The following is a 12,239-nucleotide window of genomic DNA, read 5'->3' on the forward strand; positions in this document are numbered from 1 at the left end:
TGTGGCTGAGAGTAGCCTCGCTTTCAAGACCTCCAATCCATTATCCATGATGGATTGATTGATTATCATGGTGTGACTTGAGCTGCGAATTTTCGTTAGTAGGGTGGACTAACGCTGACTACTATCAGTCAACGCTGCTCATTACTGTTCTAATGAGCTCATTCTAATGAATTCATTGATGTGCTTATAAAGCTGGTAAAGAAATAGTGACTAACGTTGACTGCTATGACTAGTATAATCTACTACTTACGATAAGAAATGTTATTGAAAGTTTATATTTTTAAAAACAGGAAATTAAATGTCCAAAGTGTTTGTTTGAGACTTGCAATATAATCTCCCAATTCAATATCTCTCTGTTGTCTTAATGAAAAGTTGTTGTCTTGTTGCCTTGTTTGAGACTTGCAAATCATAATCTCCTAATTCAAATGCCTCCAGACTTCTCCATCTGTTATAATTTTGATTCAATACCACGGACCTGCCTGTGCCTGTTGCGGTTTAAAAAAACCGAAGTAATTTGTTTCATGAATCTTCATTCTGTGCCTGCAACCTCAAGCGTATCATCAGTCCAAAACGACCGAAAAGCGTACCTCCTTTCGCTCTAAGCTCCGTCGAGCTCCAGCTTAACCTCCGAGGTGGAAGGCTAGTTCAAGCAGAAGTTATACTTTAACTCGAGGCATGGAGACTGTTTACCTTGGCATCTGAGTCGTGTACACGAGCAGCCAAATGCGAACCTCCAGAATTGGCCGAGTGATTTGCCTCAACCACGGGCTTCTCCAGATTCTCCACCTCACGGATCCTAAAAGTGCTCCATTAGTCACTTGTTCTATCTCTCAAGCATGCGGGCCGAACAACGAAAGCATCTCCAGGATCAAACACAGTGCCACGACGAGACACTGGATCCAAGCCTGTTCCTGGGCTCTTCGATCATTGCCGCTCCGACGAGCAGCACTCGACAAGCATCTCCAGGATCAAACACAGTGCCACGACGAGACACTGGATCCAAAGCCTGTTCCTGGGCTCTTCGATCATTGCCGCTCCGACGAGCAGCACTCGACAAGAATGGATCCTCCGGGAGAGAAGCTCTTGGCACCTTCTTGTGCTCGTCGACTCCGTGGATCGCTGCTGGTGGATCTCGTCCCAATGGCGGCGTCAGGCGGTCGTCACTCCACTTGCGAGGCCTCCAAGGCGACTGCCAGCTTTGGCTTTTCTCAAGACGAATCCAATCTATGGTGCTGCTACAGATTCGGTTGACTGGCCACCTTTGTGCTGGCATTTAGCTGCGACGGTCGAAGGTGCTGCTTGCTCCTCTCTTGAACGAAGGAATCGAGCTTGTCCCAGAGCTCTGCGTCCTCAATCTTGCTCAAGGGAACGAGATACTCTCGCTGACTGCCGCTGCTGCTGCTGCCACCGCCAGGAAGATGGCTGCTTCCGACGTAGCACACCAGGATGTCGTTCGCCTTCTTTCTTCTTCCCTTCACGAGTATCCAGATGCCGGTGATGATGGCCACCATAGCAAGCAGGAAAAGGACGATGCCTGCCACAAGCAGCCCCGGTGTCGCAAACGCTGCCGCTGCTGCTGCTGCTGTTGATGATGACGACCCCAGAGGCGGAGCAATAGACAAGGGGCCAGGCGGAGGCGGCGATGAAAACGTGTGAAAGACAGGCGACCCTGGTTGCCATGTTATCGTGTCATGAGCGGGCCTTGGCCACCAAGTGGTTGTCCCAGAAGAAGGTGGCGGCCCTGTATGCTCCTTTGCTGGTGGAGGTGGGTGCTGCTTTGCTCCTCCTCCGTGGCTGTGCTGCTTTTCTGCTCGCTTGCTGGTGGCGGTGGCGGACTGTGCTGGTGCTGCTTTGCTGCTCCATGGCTTGTTGGTGGCGGACTGTGCTGGCGCTGCTTTGCTGCTCCGTGGCTTGCTGGTGGAGGTGGCGGACTGTGCTGGTGCTTCTTTGCTGCTCCGTGGCTTGTTGGTGGCGGACTGTGCTGGTGCTTCTTTGCTGCTCCATGGCTTGTTGGTGGAGGTGGTGGTGCTCCATGGCTGTCCTGCTTTGGAGGTGGTGCTCCTCCATGGCTGTGCTACTTTGCTGCTCCATGGTGTTGCTTTGCTGGTGCTGGTGGAGGTGCCTGACTGTCGGCGCTGCTGTGAGGTGGCGGAGCTCCTCTCGCCCTCCTTGGCGATGGTTTGGGGGGCGGCATGCTACCTGGAGGTGGCACTCTCGTTTTGGGGGGTGTCGCGCTCCTGTGCCCTGGACGAGGCGGATGCACGCTCCTGTGCGCAGCTGGAGGCGGCGCCCGACGAGGTGGAGACGACGGCGGCACACTCCGACGGATGATGCTAGCCATATTTCTTGCTTACCGGATTCGCTTCCGAGAAACCTTTTTTTTAGGTCATGAAGGTTTAGTGCATATAAATGATTCTCGTACGGACGCATTATCTGCAGCGCTTTAAAGTTATGATGTCCAGTTTTTGCGATCATGATGGAAGCAATATCAGTGTTCGGAATCTCTTTCTTTCATTAGCACATAATGCTCATTTGGTTCTTCCCCCAAAAAAACCGGAGCTCGTTGATAAACTCTCAGGCTCAATTCTAGGAGGAAGAGCAAAGATGAGAATGGTCGTTCACCACGATGCAATGCTCCGTGTGTAAGAATTTGATCAAAATCTCCACTCTGGAAGCTCATGTTCTTTGAAAATTCTTTTCATTGCGTTTTAGGCCTCAAGAGAACTGCTGGCCCTTTCGATCCAGCATCATCGGGGGAGCCGATGAGGCAGTTGGCTCCATCATCGGCCGCAGCGCCACGCTTGTCTCGCCCAGCGTCCGCTACAAGGCGAGGATGCAGCACGACTGTAACTTTGTGCTCTAGGACACTTACCGCGACACGAACAAGGTGGTGTGGGCACACTGGATGCTCCCATGCCCTGTCTAAACATTTTGCCCCATTTTCCACATGATTGAGATTCCAAATCTGATATTTACCTGGATGGTCACGCCTAGCTCAACTTCTTTTTGCACTGGGTATTTACTTGAATGTACGTTGGAGTTATAATTATTTACTTATTGTAAAGTCTACAAAATAAATACACTAGTTATGGTATAAGTAGCAAATAGCTGATATTTAGGGTTCTTGGGATTTTATTAGGTTGCCCATACCAGGAATATTCGTAAGCTCTTCATTGATTCTTTTTCCCCAGAATATTCTTTGTGCGTTTTGGACATTCCTTGCCTTCTAGCGCGCAATCTGGCGCTTGGCCTGATCAATCTGTCCCAGCGATTCATCCGGGGCGCGCTGCTCGTCACTCCCGAGCTTCTCCTGCGCGGATCGGACGAGCCCCCCAGCCGCCTCGTCGTGCTCCCGGGCTACCTCGTTTGGCTGCGAGGCATGGTGCTTGCCCGAAAGCCCCTTCTTGGCGCCCTCGAATTCGTCCTTGAGCATAGCCTTGGCGTCGTCCAGGCCGCTCCGTCCCTCGCCCTCATCGTCACCTGCGCTGCCGGATTTCGCTTTCTCTGCCTGCTCATATTTCTCTTTGAGGGCCTGCTGCGCGGCGTCTAGGGGCGTTCCAACCTCGGACAGCTCCCTGCATTAAACGAGGGATCAAACAAGAGAAAGAATCACTCTCCCTGATAGATCATCGATCACACAAGAGCTCGATAACTCACTCGGAGGAGTTGAGATCTCCAATCCGCTACGTATGCAAAGACGCGATTGTCGTCAAACAACAACACAAAGACAAATCAAAAGGATCTTACCTCGCCTGACGACATGATCGCACCGATTGATCCAGAGAAAGAAAGAGCCGCAACGAAAGTTTATGCTGTTCGATCGAACTAGTTGGCTAAGCGACACCTGGTTTACACCACGTGTCTAGCATAGATGACTTTTATTGACCAAAGACTATTGAGCATGCTAAATTAGCTTATATATACCGAATGTATCTCGCACACCGGACCAGTGGAGTTTCGATTCGGGGAGAGATCTGGTGCTTCTCTAGCACTGGAGAAGAGAGAGCTTTGGGGGAGCGATGGAGGTGCAAGCAGCTGGCCATAATGTTGCAATGGTTTTAAAGAGGGTAGGACAATCGCTGGGCATGGACTCGGTTATCTCTTTGCGTAGTGTAAATCTGTGAACACAGTTTGCTTGCTGGTAGGAATGGGGGCAGTTTAGCGCTTGGCGACAACTTTCTTGTCTAACAGAATGACCTCCGAGAAGTGCAAAAGACTTTGTACCAGGTCCGATGCCCATGACCTTCATAAACAGTTAACTATTTATCTGTTCTGGGATCAAATGGCAGTCCTAACTTAGAACCCCAGGATGCCCACCTAGTACAGTACGGCTATGGTGTTCTATGGTGGAGCCCGTACCAGGGAACCCGGCATAAGCGAACCTGGCATACCTTTATTGGTTCTAGAAAAATGTTCAAATGCCAGGTAAGCAATAATACCTTGTTTTTCAAATTAATAGAGTAATACTTAGTTTAGAATATTTGTAACAAATCTGGGTCGATCCAGCCTTTGGCAGCCGTCGGATCAAATCAGGTTCTCAGTGAGAACATGGCTCACAACTGCCAGGTTCTCCAGAACCCAGCTGCCAGTTGCCAGTTCTGGAGAGAACCCTCTCATCCTTAAATAGCATTATTCCACGTGTCCATTAGCAGTAGGCCGTTCCCTAGTCATTCTCAAGAACCCAGCTGCCACCTAGGTTCTGAACAACCCTCTCATCCTCAAATAACGTTATTCATTAAGAGTTTTGCCACAGCCTGTTAAGGCCGTGGCTCGCCTATTCTGGACGGGAACTCCTTTTTCATACACAATTATCTAGAACTATACAGCTCATGTCACATATTTTTATTGCCAGCTATGTAATAATACAAGTTCTTCAGACCCACGTCACATACTTAAATACGTAAGCAATTCAGCCAGATGTTCTATTGGATATTCTGACTGGAAAAAATTAAATTATATGTTAAAAGAGCGTAAGCGTGAAAAACGTGTGAGCTAACAAACAAAACAGCCACTGTTGGCATCGACGACTCATTGATGCTACATAAACTGCGAGCAAGAGAGTTTCTCAAACCAAGTCCTCTCTTTTCTAGCTTGGAGGAGAGTGAGAGTTTACAAAGTCTAGCTAGATACTTGGTCACTCGAGAGCTTGTTCAGCTAGTTCTTAGAAAAGCAGCCGCTCGCAAGCTTTTTAAGAGTTCTCTGTCTAGATACTTAAAAGCGTAGCTACAGCGAGAGCGAGTGTTGCCTTAGAATCGATCGAAAGCTTCGCTTACCCCGAATGGCTCTAGCTGCGAAGTGGCGATCCGTCCAAGGTCAGGATCACTGGGAAGGCATGCTGGAGCCTCTGGACAAGGACCTGTGCCAGGAGCTCATCCGCTACGCGCAGTTCATCCAAGTGGTCTACGACTCGCTCAACAAGAACCCCGTCTCCAAGGCCAATGGCCTGTCGCGCTATGCCAAGTCGGAGCTCTTCGACAAGCTTCACGTCAAGGCCAATTACACCATCCGGAACTTCTTCTACTGCACCACCGATCTCGAGACTCTGCTGGGCAAAGTCGTAGAGACAGTCCTCGACTTCACGGACCCAAACACTTCTTGGTTTGGATACGTTGCCGTGTCGGACGACGAAGAAACTCGGAGGCTCGGCCGGAGGGACATCGTCGTGGTCTTTCGAGGCACGCAGCAGGACATCGAATGGGCCAGCAACATACTTAACTCGTTCCACGGCCAGATAGGCAAGCCGGAGCCTAAGTCCGGCCTTCCACCGCTCCAAACTCCGACTTCTACTCCCACAGGGTTCCTGTCCGGCCTCACCAACATTCAGCTTCCCTGGGAGAAGGTCCTTATCGCGAACCGCTGGCTGGCACCTTACACCGGGAAGAACCCCCAGGAGCCTCTTGGTTTCGGGAAGAAGTCGGCCAGAGAGCAGATCTCCGCGGCTGTGACCTCGCTCCTCAACGAGTACAAGGCCGAGGAGATGAGCATCACTGTCACCGGACACAGCCTCGGTGCGTCACTGGCGACTGTTTGCGCGTATGATATCGCCAATGAGAAGTTGAACGTGAATCCTTCCACGAAGAAAGTCATCCCCGTCACTTGTTTCCCTTTCGCTTCTCCTTACGTTGGCAACGAGGAGTTCAAGACCGCTGCCGAGAAGATCGAAGGCCTCCGGATCCTGAGAGTGACCAACATCTGGGACCTGGTTCCAAAGGTGCCACCGCTGCTCTGGGGATACAGGCACGTCGGGATAGAGCTCACCATCGATACTTCCAAGTCGAGCTATCTCAAGTTTCCGACCACGGACCCTTTCGATCACCACAATCTTCAAGCGCATTGCCATCTCGTCGGTAACAAAGTGGAGCCGCTCAAGTACCACCACTTAGAGCTTGTGAACAAATCGTCCAACCTCTTGAAGGATTCTATAGTTCCCGGTAACTGGTGGGTGGTGGAGAACACCGACGTTGTGGTGAACGAGGCTGGGCGATGGGCACTCAAGGAGTACAACATCAGTGCGGACAACAACGAGTATAACTGAGAGAAGAAAGTGAGGTTTTTTCAGTGGTGTGCTCTACAACAATAACTGGAATAATGCTCAGAAATAAAAAATCAGAAGTGTTTGGCTGTTCCTTGCAAAGCCCATGTGAAGGGGCTTTATAAAAAATGACCATTGCTCACTGTGATGAAAATATCTCCTACGAGTTTGTTGGGAGGTCTTCTTCTTCCTTTTCACGCCTGCACACAATTCTTGCAGAAATGTATTTTATAAGCGACACACCACTGTCTTGCACAGTTTTTTTTATCTTTGGAACTTTTCATATCATGCTGGCACCAGCATCCTATCCTGAAATACTTCCAGATCTTTATGAAGGAGGTGCAAAACAAAAACAAGAAAAACAAAAACAAGGCAAGAGAGCACCACAAACAAAAGAAAAACCAACAAAAAGAAAATGTATTCATAGTTTTTGTATGAATTATATTAAAAATAGAAATTTTTAATAAAAAGGATAGTTCGTTGATATTTTTATATAGGGGTTTTTATATAAGTTCCACACTCCTTTACTAAACCTCCAACCATTCTCAAGGTTGGATTCTTCTTCTTGGGAGGTGCTTCTCCAAAAGGCAACCATGCAGTGAATCCATTAGGTACAAGCTCTTGATCTAACCTATTTTCCCCCTCCCATAAGAACATCGTGAAACAGCTCGATGGATGTAACTGTGCTGCTTAGGTTTGCTCTTTCAGTCCCTCTCCAGCCTGATATGAATCAATAGTCAAGCCTTGAGCATCATGCTCCAGTCAGTCAGCCATCTTCTTCACTCTCAGTGCGTCTCCAAGTATTCCTGGAGTGGGAGTTCAGATGAGAGCTTTGGTTTCTTCCTCTCTTCGTCCCCAAGATACTTCGACCAAGAGCTCTACTGACCATTGTGGCTTTCAAGCCTCTTGGAAGCCATTTACGTTTGAAAGTGTCTATTGCTAGTGAATTAGAGCAGAAAGAGATGATCAGCAAGAATGAAAACTTCTTTTATTCCTGTTATCCATTTTGGCCTTGTATGCCTTTTCCACACTTTGCCTCTCTTTCCTTTCTCTTGTTGTTCTCAAGGATCTACTAACATTCTCAAAATGTAAGAGCTTGATAGCTTACTTTAAGTTCATTTAGGCACCGAACACCTCAACATAGTTGCATTCCCTCTCACATATTTTCTTGTGGTGCTCCAAATCGTATATCATCGTTGTCAAAACCTGAGAGGAGGACAACATACAGTCAACTTTCATACATCACAAGCCAAAACTCTAGAACGTTGGATTTCTGGAGGCTCTCCCAGAAAAAGAGGTTCACACATGAATCCATAAAGAATTAAAGAACAATGAGAAAATATACATGAAGAAGGATTTATTGTTCTCTCCAGGATCTTATCTCTTGTCTAGCTAGTGCATTATGGCCAGCAGCACATCATCAGTTGGGACCATGAACCTATCTCTGGCAACTTCTAAAACACCAGCACAAATAGAAGAAGAAGCTAGTGTAGAAGTAAAGGAAGCAATGGCTAAGTACCAACTGTAGAAGAACTCCTCCTTCTCTAGGTTGTTGAAGGTCAAATAACTCATCTTGAATGAGCCAACGTGATCAAACAGTGAGGCTCTCATGGCACTTGATGCTCAGCTTGCAGCAAGGCAAGCCCTATGCACAAAAGACTCTGCCAAATCTGAGAAGCAATGGTGCTGGGAAAGCGTCATAGCATGAAGCTCCAGTCTCACAAAGATTTTCTTCTTATGCTATTAAATGAATCATGGATTTTAGTTATTACAAATGAAAGTTTAAGGACCATACCTTTTGTATTAAAGAATAAGGCCTGTAAATACATATGTGCATGTATTACTCTACCTAAGTAAAATGTTAATTATAATACTATAGCATATGGAATGTCTATTTAAGATTTAATCTATCTAATAAAGAAAAGTCTAAACCCCAATTAATAACTCACATTGGTATTACAATTGTCTTTGAAGGGCAAAGCTTTTTGGTAGTGCTTTGTTTTAATTTTCAGGATTGTGCTTTTTGTTATCCTTCATTCTTTATTAGATTTAGATCTATATTAGTTTTTTGCAAGATCTAGAATTCTAGTTATCATTATGCTTAGATTTACTTTTCCTTCTAATCTTTATTGCATTTTCTTCTTTTGCCATGCCATGCTATTATCGATCAAGGTGTATGTCATTTGAGGTTATTGATGCTACTCTGTTAAATTGAACTTTTGGTGTTGTGGAGTGTGATCATATTGCTATTGTGGCCATCCTTGATATGTTGCCATCTCTAACTTCTATGAGATATGATTATACGATTTATCTTGTTCTCGATGTTCTACTATTTCCCGTTGATGTGGAGTATGATTATGACATTGATTGGCAAGCTATGAATGATGCAATCTGGTTTTTAGAGAATGTTCAAGAATCAAATTTATGGGAAAATAATGTGTATAAGCTCAAATGGATTTTAGATTGTGATGACAAGCTGTAAGACACAAATCCCTGAGCTCCAAAAGTGGAGCCAAAAGGGTGCCACGTGGTAATGGTCGAAATAGAAGGCAAATGTGTGTAACACATATAGACTAAAAGCTCCAACTCAAAAAGTCAAAAGCAGGAGTGGAACTCCTAACAAAGTGCTCAAGGAACGAGCACAAAGTGAGTAATAAGTGAGTCTCTAAAAAAGGGACACAAAAGGACCAACATATGATATGTGGAAGTGTTTGAGAAGGAGTCTAAAATGGAGTCCAAGAAAGAGTCTGAGATGGAATTTGAGATGGACCCGAGATGGAGTTTGAGATGGAACAGAAATGGAGTTTGAGATGGACCCGAGATGGAGTTCAAGATGAAGTTCGATATAGATCCAAGATGGACACAAGATGGAGTCCGAGATGGACCCGAGATAGAGTCTGAGATGGAGTTCGAGATGAACCCAAGATGGAGTCTGAGATGGACCTGAGATGGAGTCAAAGATGGACCTGAGATGGAGTTCGAGATGGACCTGAGATGGAGTCTAAGATGGAATTGAGATGGAGTTCGAGATGGACCTGAGATGGAGTCTAATATGGACCCGAGATGGAGTTCGAGATGGAACCGAGACCAAGACCGAGACCGAGATTGAGTTCAAGTCCAAGTCTGAATTCAAGTCCGAATTCGAGTCTGAGTTTGAATGTTTTGAATACAATGGTGTTCATCTTGTGTCCAAATTCGAAGTTATGCTTTAAGCTGGCAAGATTAATGTTAGCCTATCAGTGGTTCTATGAGTTGTTCCATATACCATAGGTGAAAGTAAACCTTCCCTGCTTGGGTGAAAGCCCAAAGCAATCATCCCCTGGGTGGGGGGGGGGGGGGGACTGCAAAGGGTTCTAAAAGTATAGTAGGGAGAGTGTGGGGGTTGGACCCAGTGGAGCCAATTTAGCTAGGAAAGGCCAGTATGACCTAGGTGTTGAATGATGTCATAACCATTGGGAAGTCCAAGGCTAGAGTGAATACAGACAAACAAGTGGGGTAGCTTGGTGAAGTGTTTAAGAGCCAGCTCTAATTCCCCTGGGAGATCGAATGGTCAATGCTCCCAATCCAAATATGGGTGGCATTACCTACTTAGATATCTGGTGTGGCTAAACGGAACCTCACTTTAGCCCCATGGCTAGAGCACCCAAAAGCAGAAGGTGTGGAAAGTACTCTTGAGGCTCGTGTAAGGCCATGGTGTTCCAAAATGTTATTCTAAAATCCCAAACTATGGAAAGGAAAATGAGCAATCCTCTAGTCTAGTGACTAAGGATATGGTCACATGGTGAGAAAGTCCCAGAGGACAATGGGACTTAGTGGTCAGGTTTATGAGCCTTGACCCAGTGGTAGGGTTGGCAAATATAGCCATGGATAGAAAAGGGATTTGGTGGGGATATAAAGAACCAACTCCCAAAGGTGTTGTAGGCTAAAGGATCCCTAAAAACACAGCTGAAGGGATGGGATTGAGTCTGAGATCAAATGCAAGTCCGACTCTAGGACCGAGTTCAAGATAGAGTCCGAGATCGAGTCTGAGGCAGACTCCGAGACTGTGTTCGAGACAGAGTTTGAGATCCAAAATCGGGTCTGAGACCGAGTCTAAGGTTGAGTCTGAGATTGGGTCCGAGGTCGAGTTTGAGACCAAGTTCGAAGTCAGGTCTCCAAGATCAAGTCCGAGATTGAGTCTGAGTACTAATACAGGTCGAGGGGTGAAAGCCCAAAGCATGTGTCTCCTAGGGGGGGGGGGGGGGGGGGGGTTCCAAAAGTATAGTAGGGATAGGGAGGTCTAGGAATCAGTTTTGAAGGAACTCTCTAGTGGTGCTTCCAAACTGATTTGAGGTTAAGACTGGGGCCAAAGGGCCTTGGGTGGGAGTGAGCATGGACTCGGGTGGTGTCGAAGGGGCCACCCAAGGAAGTGCTCAAGAGCAACTTCCACTTTCGGAAGGGAAATCGACTGTAGTGCTCCTGACTACCCCACTTGAGTACCTTGCGGCTCATTAGTCCTTGCCCTTCCTAAAGGCTTGGGCCTTCCCTTTGGGATGGAAGTGGGGGGGGGTAGAGGTACCCATATCGGGCCGTTAAGCCACAATGTTTCACCCCGGTGTCCCGAAGCAAGTGTTGCACCCAAGGCTTGGGATTTAGAGGGTCCCATGATTAAGTCTTGTTGTACCAAGGGATGTTAAGAACCTAGAGGCTTGGTGTGCTTGGCTGCTTGTGCCTACAGAGAGTGTAGTTGAACCTTAAGTCTAGTCTAACTCGGGAAGGGGATTGGGAGAGATTTGGGAATCCATGGATGGGTGGTTAATGCTCTGTTGCTCGTGTAGTGAGTAGCTGAAACCAAGTAGGACCAAGTAGGAGCTGGTACAATAGGCGGGAACCTTGGTGAGGGAATTTAGCTAAAGCGAAGATAGTGTTGGTCGGATAGACGAGGTAAGCTGACAAATTGGAAAGGAAAAATTTGTCGCTTACAATTTGGTATCGGAGCGGTCTTAAGTCTGACTCTGTTGGTTGGCTAGGGGAATCACACCACCTGTTGATTGACATCTCGCTAGTCTAATTTGCTCCTGCTAGGCTCGACCCGAGGGGTAGGGTGTCAAGAGAGCGAGGCTCGAGAGAGAGATGCGGCTCTCAGCTTCCATTCACAAGGGCGTGAACTTGTAGGGAAGCGTGGTGGATTATAAACAACCAAAAAGAACGACTTGAGAGATGATCCATGGGGTTCAAATATAAAGGGAAAAAGCCCATGAACAAGAGTGCACCCCTTTTTCCAATCGGTTAAGGGTCTTGAGATATTTGGGGTTAAGCGTCTTTAGGTTTGAATAATACTAGATTGGGAAGTCCAAATTCAGGAGCTTACATTTGGTATTAGAGCCTTTTTCTCAGTTCTAATAAAGGACAGAGGTAAATTGCTGGGAGATGGCAAAGGCAGGGCAAAAACGAACCAAGGCGGAGACAACACCTCCTCTAGAGCTAGAGCCTCCGGTCGAACAAGAGGCTATGGATGAGGAATCCTTGCATGAGGAGGACTCTAGTGAGGAAACTTCCAAATAGGAGTTCGGTGGTGAGGTTCAGTCGTATAAGGCCCGATTGGACATTCTAGAAGGACAATTGGCACAGACCAATGCTCTGCTGGAGACTCTCATACACAAGCTAAAGCGCGACGAGAAACAAAAGAAAAGGCAAAAGACTGTGGATGTTGGCAGTGCAGAAGGTG

The 12,239-nt window shown here is 47.0% G+C and overlaps 2 protein-coding genes and 1 long non-coding RNA gene across 3 annotated transcripts; 1 reads left to right on the forward strand and 2 right to left on the reverse strand.

Moving 5' to 3' along the window:
- Positions 1 to 261: 261 nt before the first annotated feature.
- On the reverse strand, positions 262 to 798 carry LOC112350825. Its single transcript, XR_002993890.1, has 2 exons — positions 691 to 798; positions 262 to 640 (listed from the first exon to the last, which is right to left on the reverse strand). It is a non-coding gene; the product is annotated as an uncharacterized LOC112350825 (long non-coding RNA).
- Positions 799 to 3,147: 2,349 nt separating this feature from the next.
- LOC9661287 (28 kDa heat- and acid-stable phosphoprotein) lies at positions 3,148 to 3,851 on the reverse strand. The gene is made up of 3 exons (XM_002982632.2): positions 3,748 to 3,851; positions 3,658 to 3,683; positions 3,148 to 3,575 (listed from the first exon to the last, which is right to left on the reverse strand). The coding sequence occupies exons 1-3, from the start codon at positions 3,760 to 3,762 to the stop codon at positions 3,227 to 3,229; spliced, it is 390 nt and encodes a 129-aa protein (XP_002982678.1). The 5' UTR covers positions 3,763 to 3,851; the 3' UTR covers positions 3,148 to 3,226.
- Positions 3,852 to 5,047: 1,196 nt separating this feature from the next.
- On the forward strand, positions 5,048 to 6,626 carry LOC9661675 (phospholipase A1-IIdelta). The gene has a single exon (XM_002982491.2). The coding sequence runs from the start codon at positions 5,279 to 5,281 to the stop codon at positions 6,533 to 6,535; it is 1,257 nt and encodes a 418-aa protein (XP_002982537.1). The 5' UTR covers positions 5,048 to 5,278; the 3' UTR covers positions 6,536 to 6,626.
- The last annotated feature ends 5,613 nt before the right edge of the window (positions 6,627 to 12,239 follow it).

The sequence above is a fragment of the Selaginella moellendorffii genome, unplaced genomic scaffold (assembly GCF_000143415.4).
Source record: "Selaginella moellendorffii unplaced genomic scaffold, v1.0 SELMOscaffold_54, whole genome shotgun sequence".
Taxonomy (NCBI): Eukaryota; Viridiplantae; Streptophyta; class Lycopodiopsida; order Selaginellales; family Selaginellaceae; genus Selaginella; species Selaginella moellendorffii.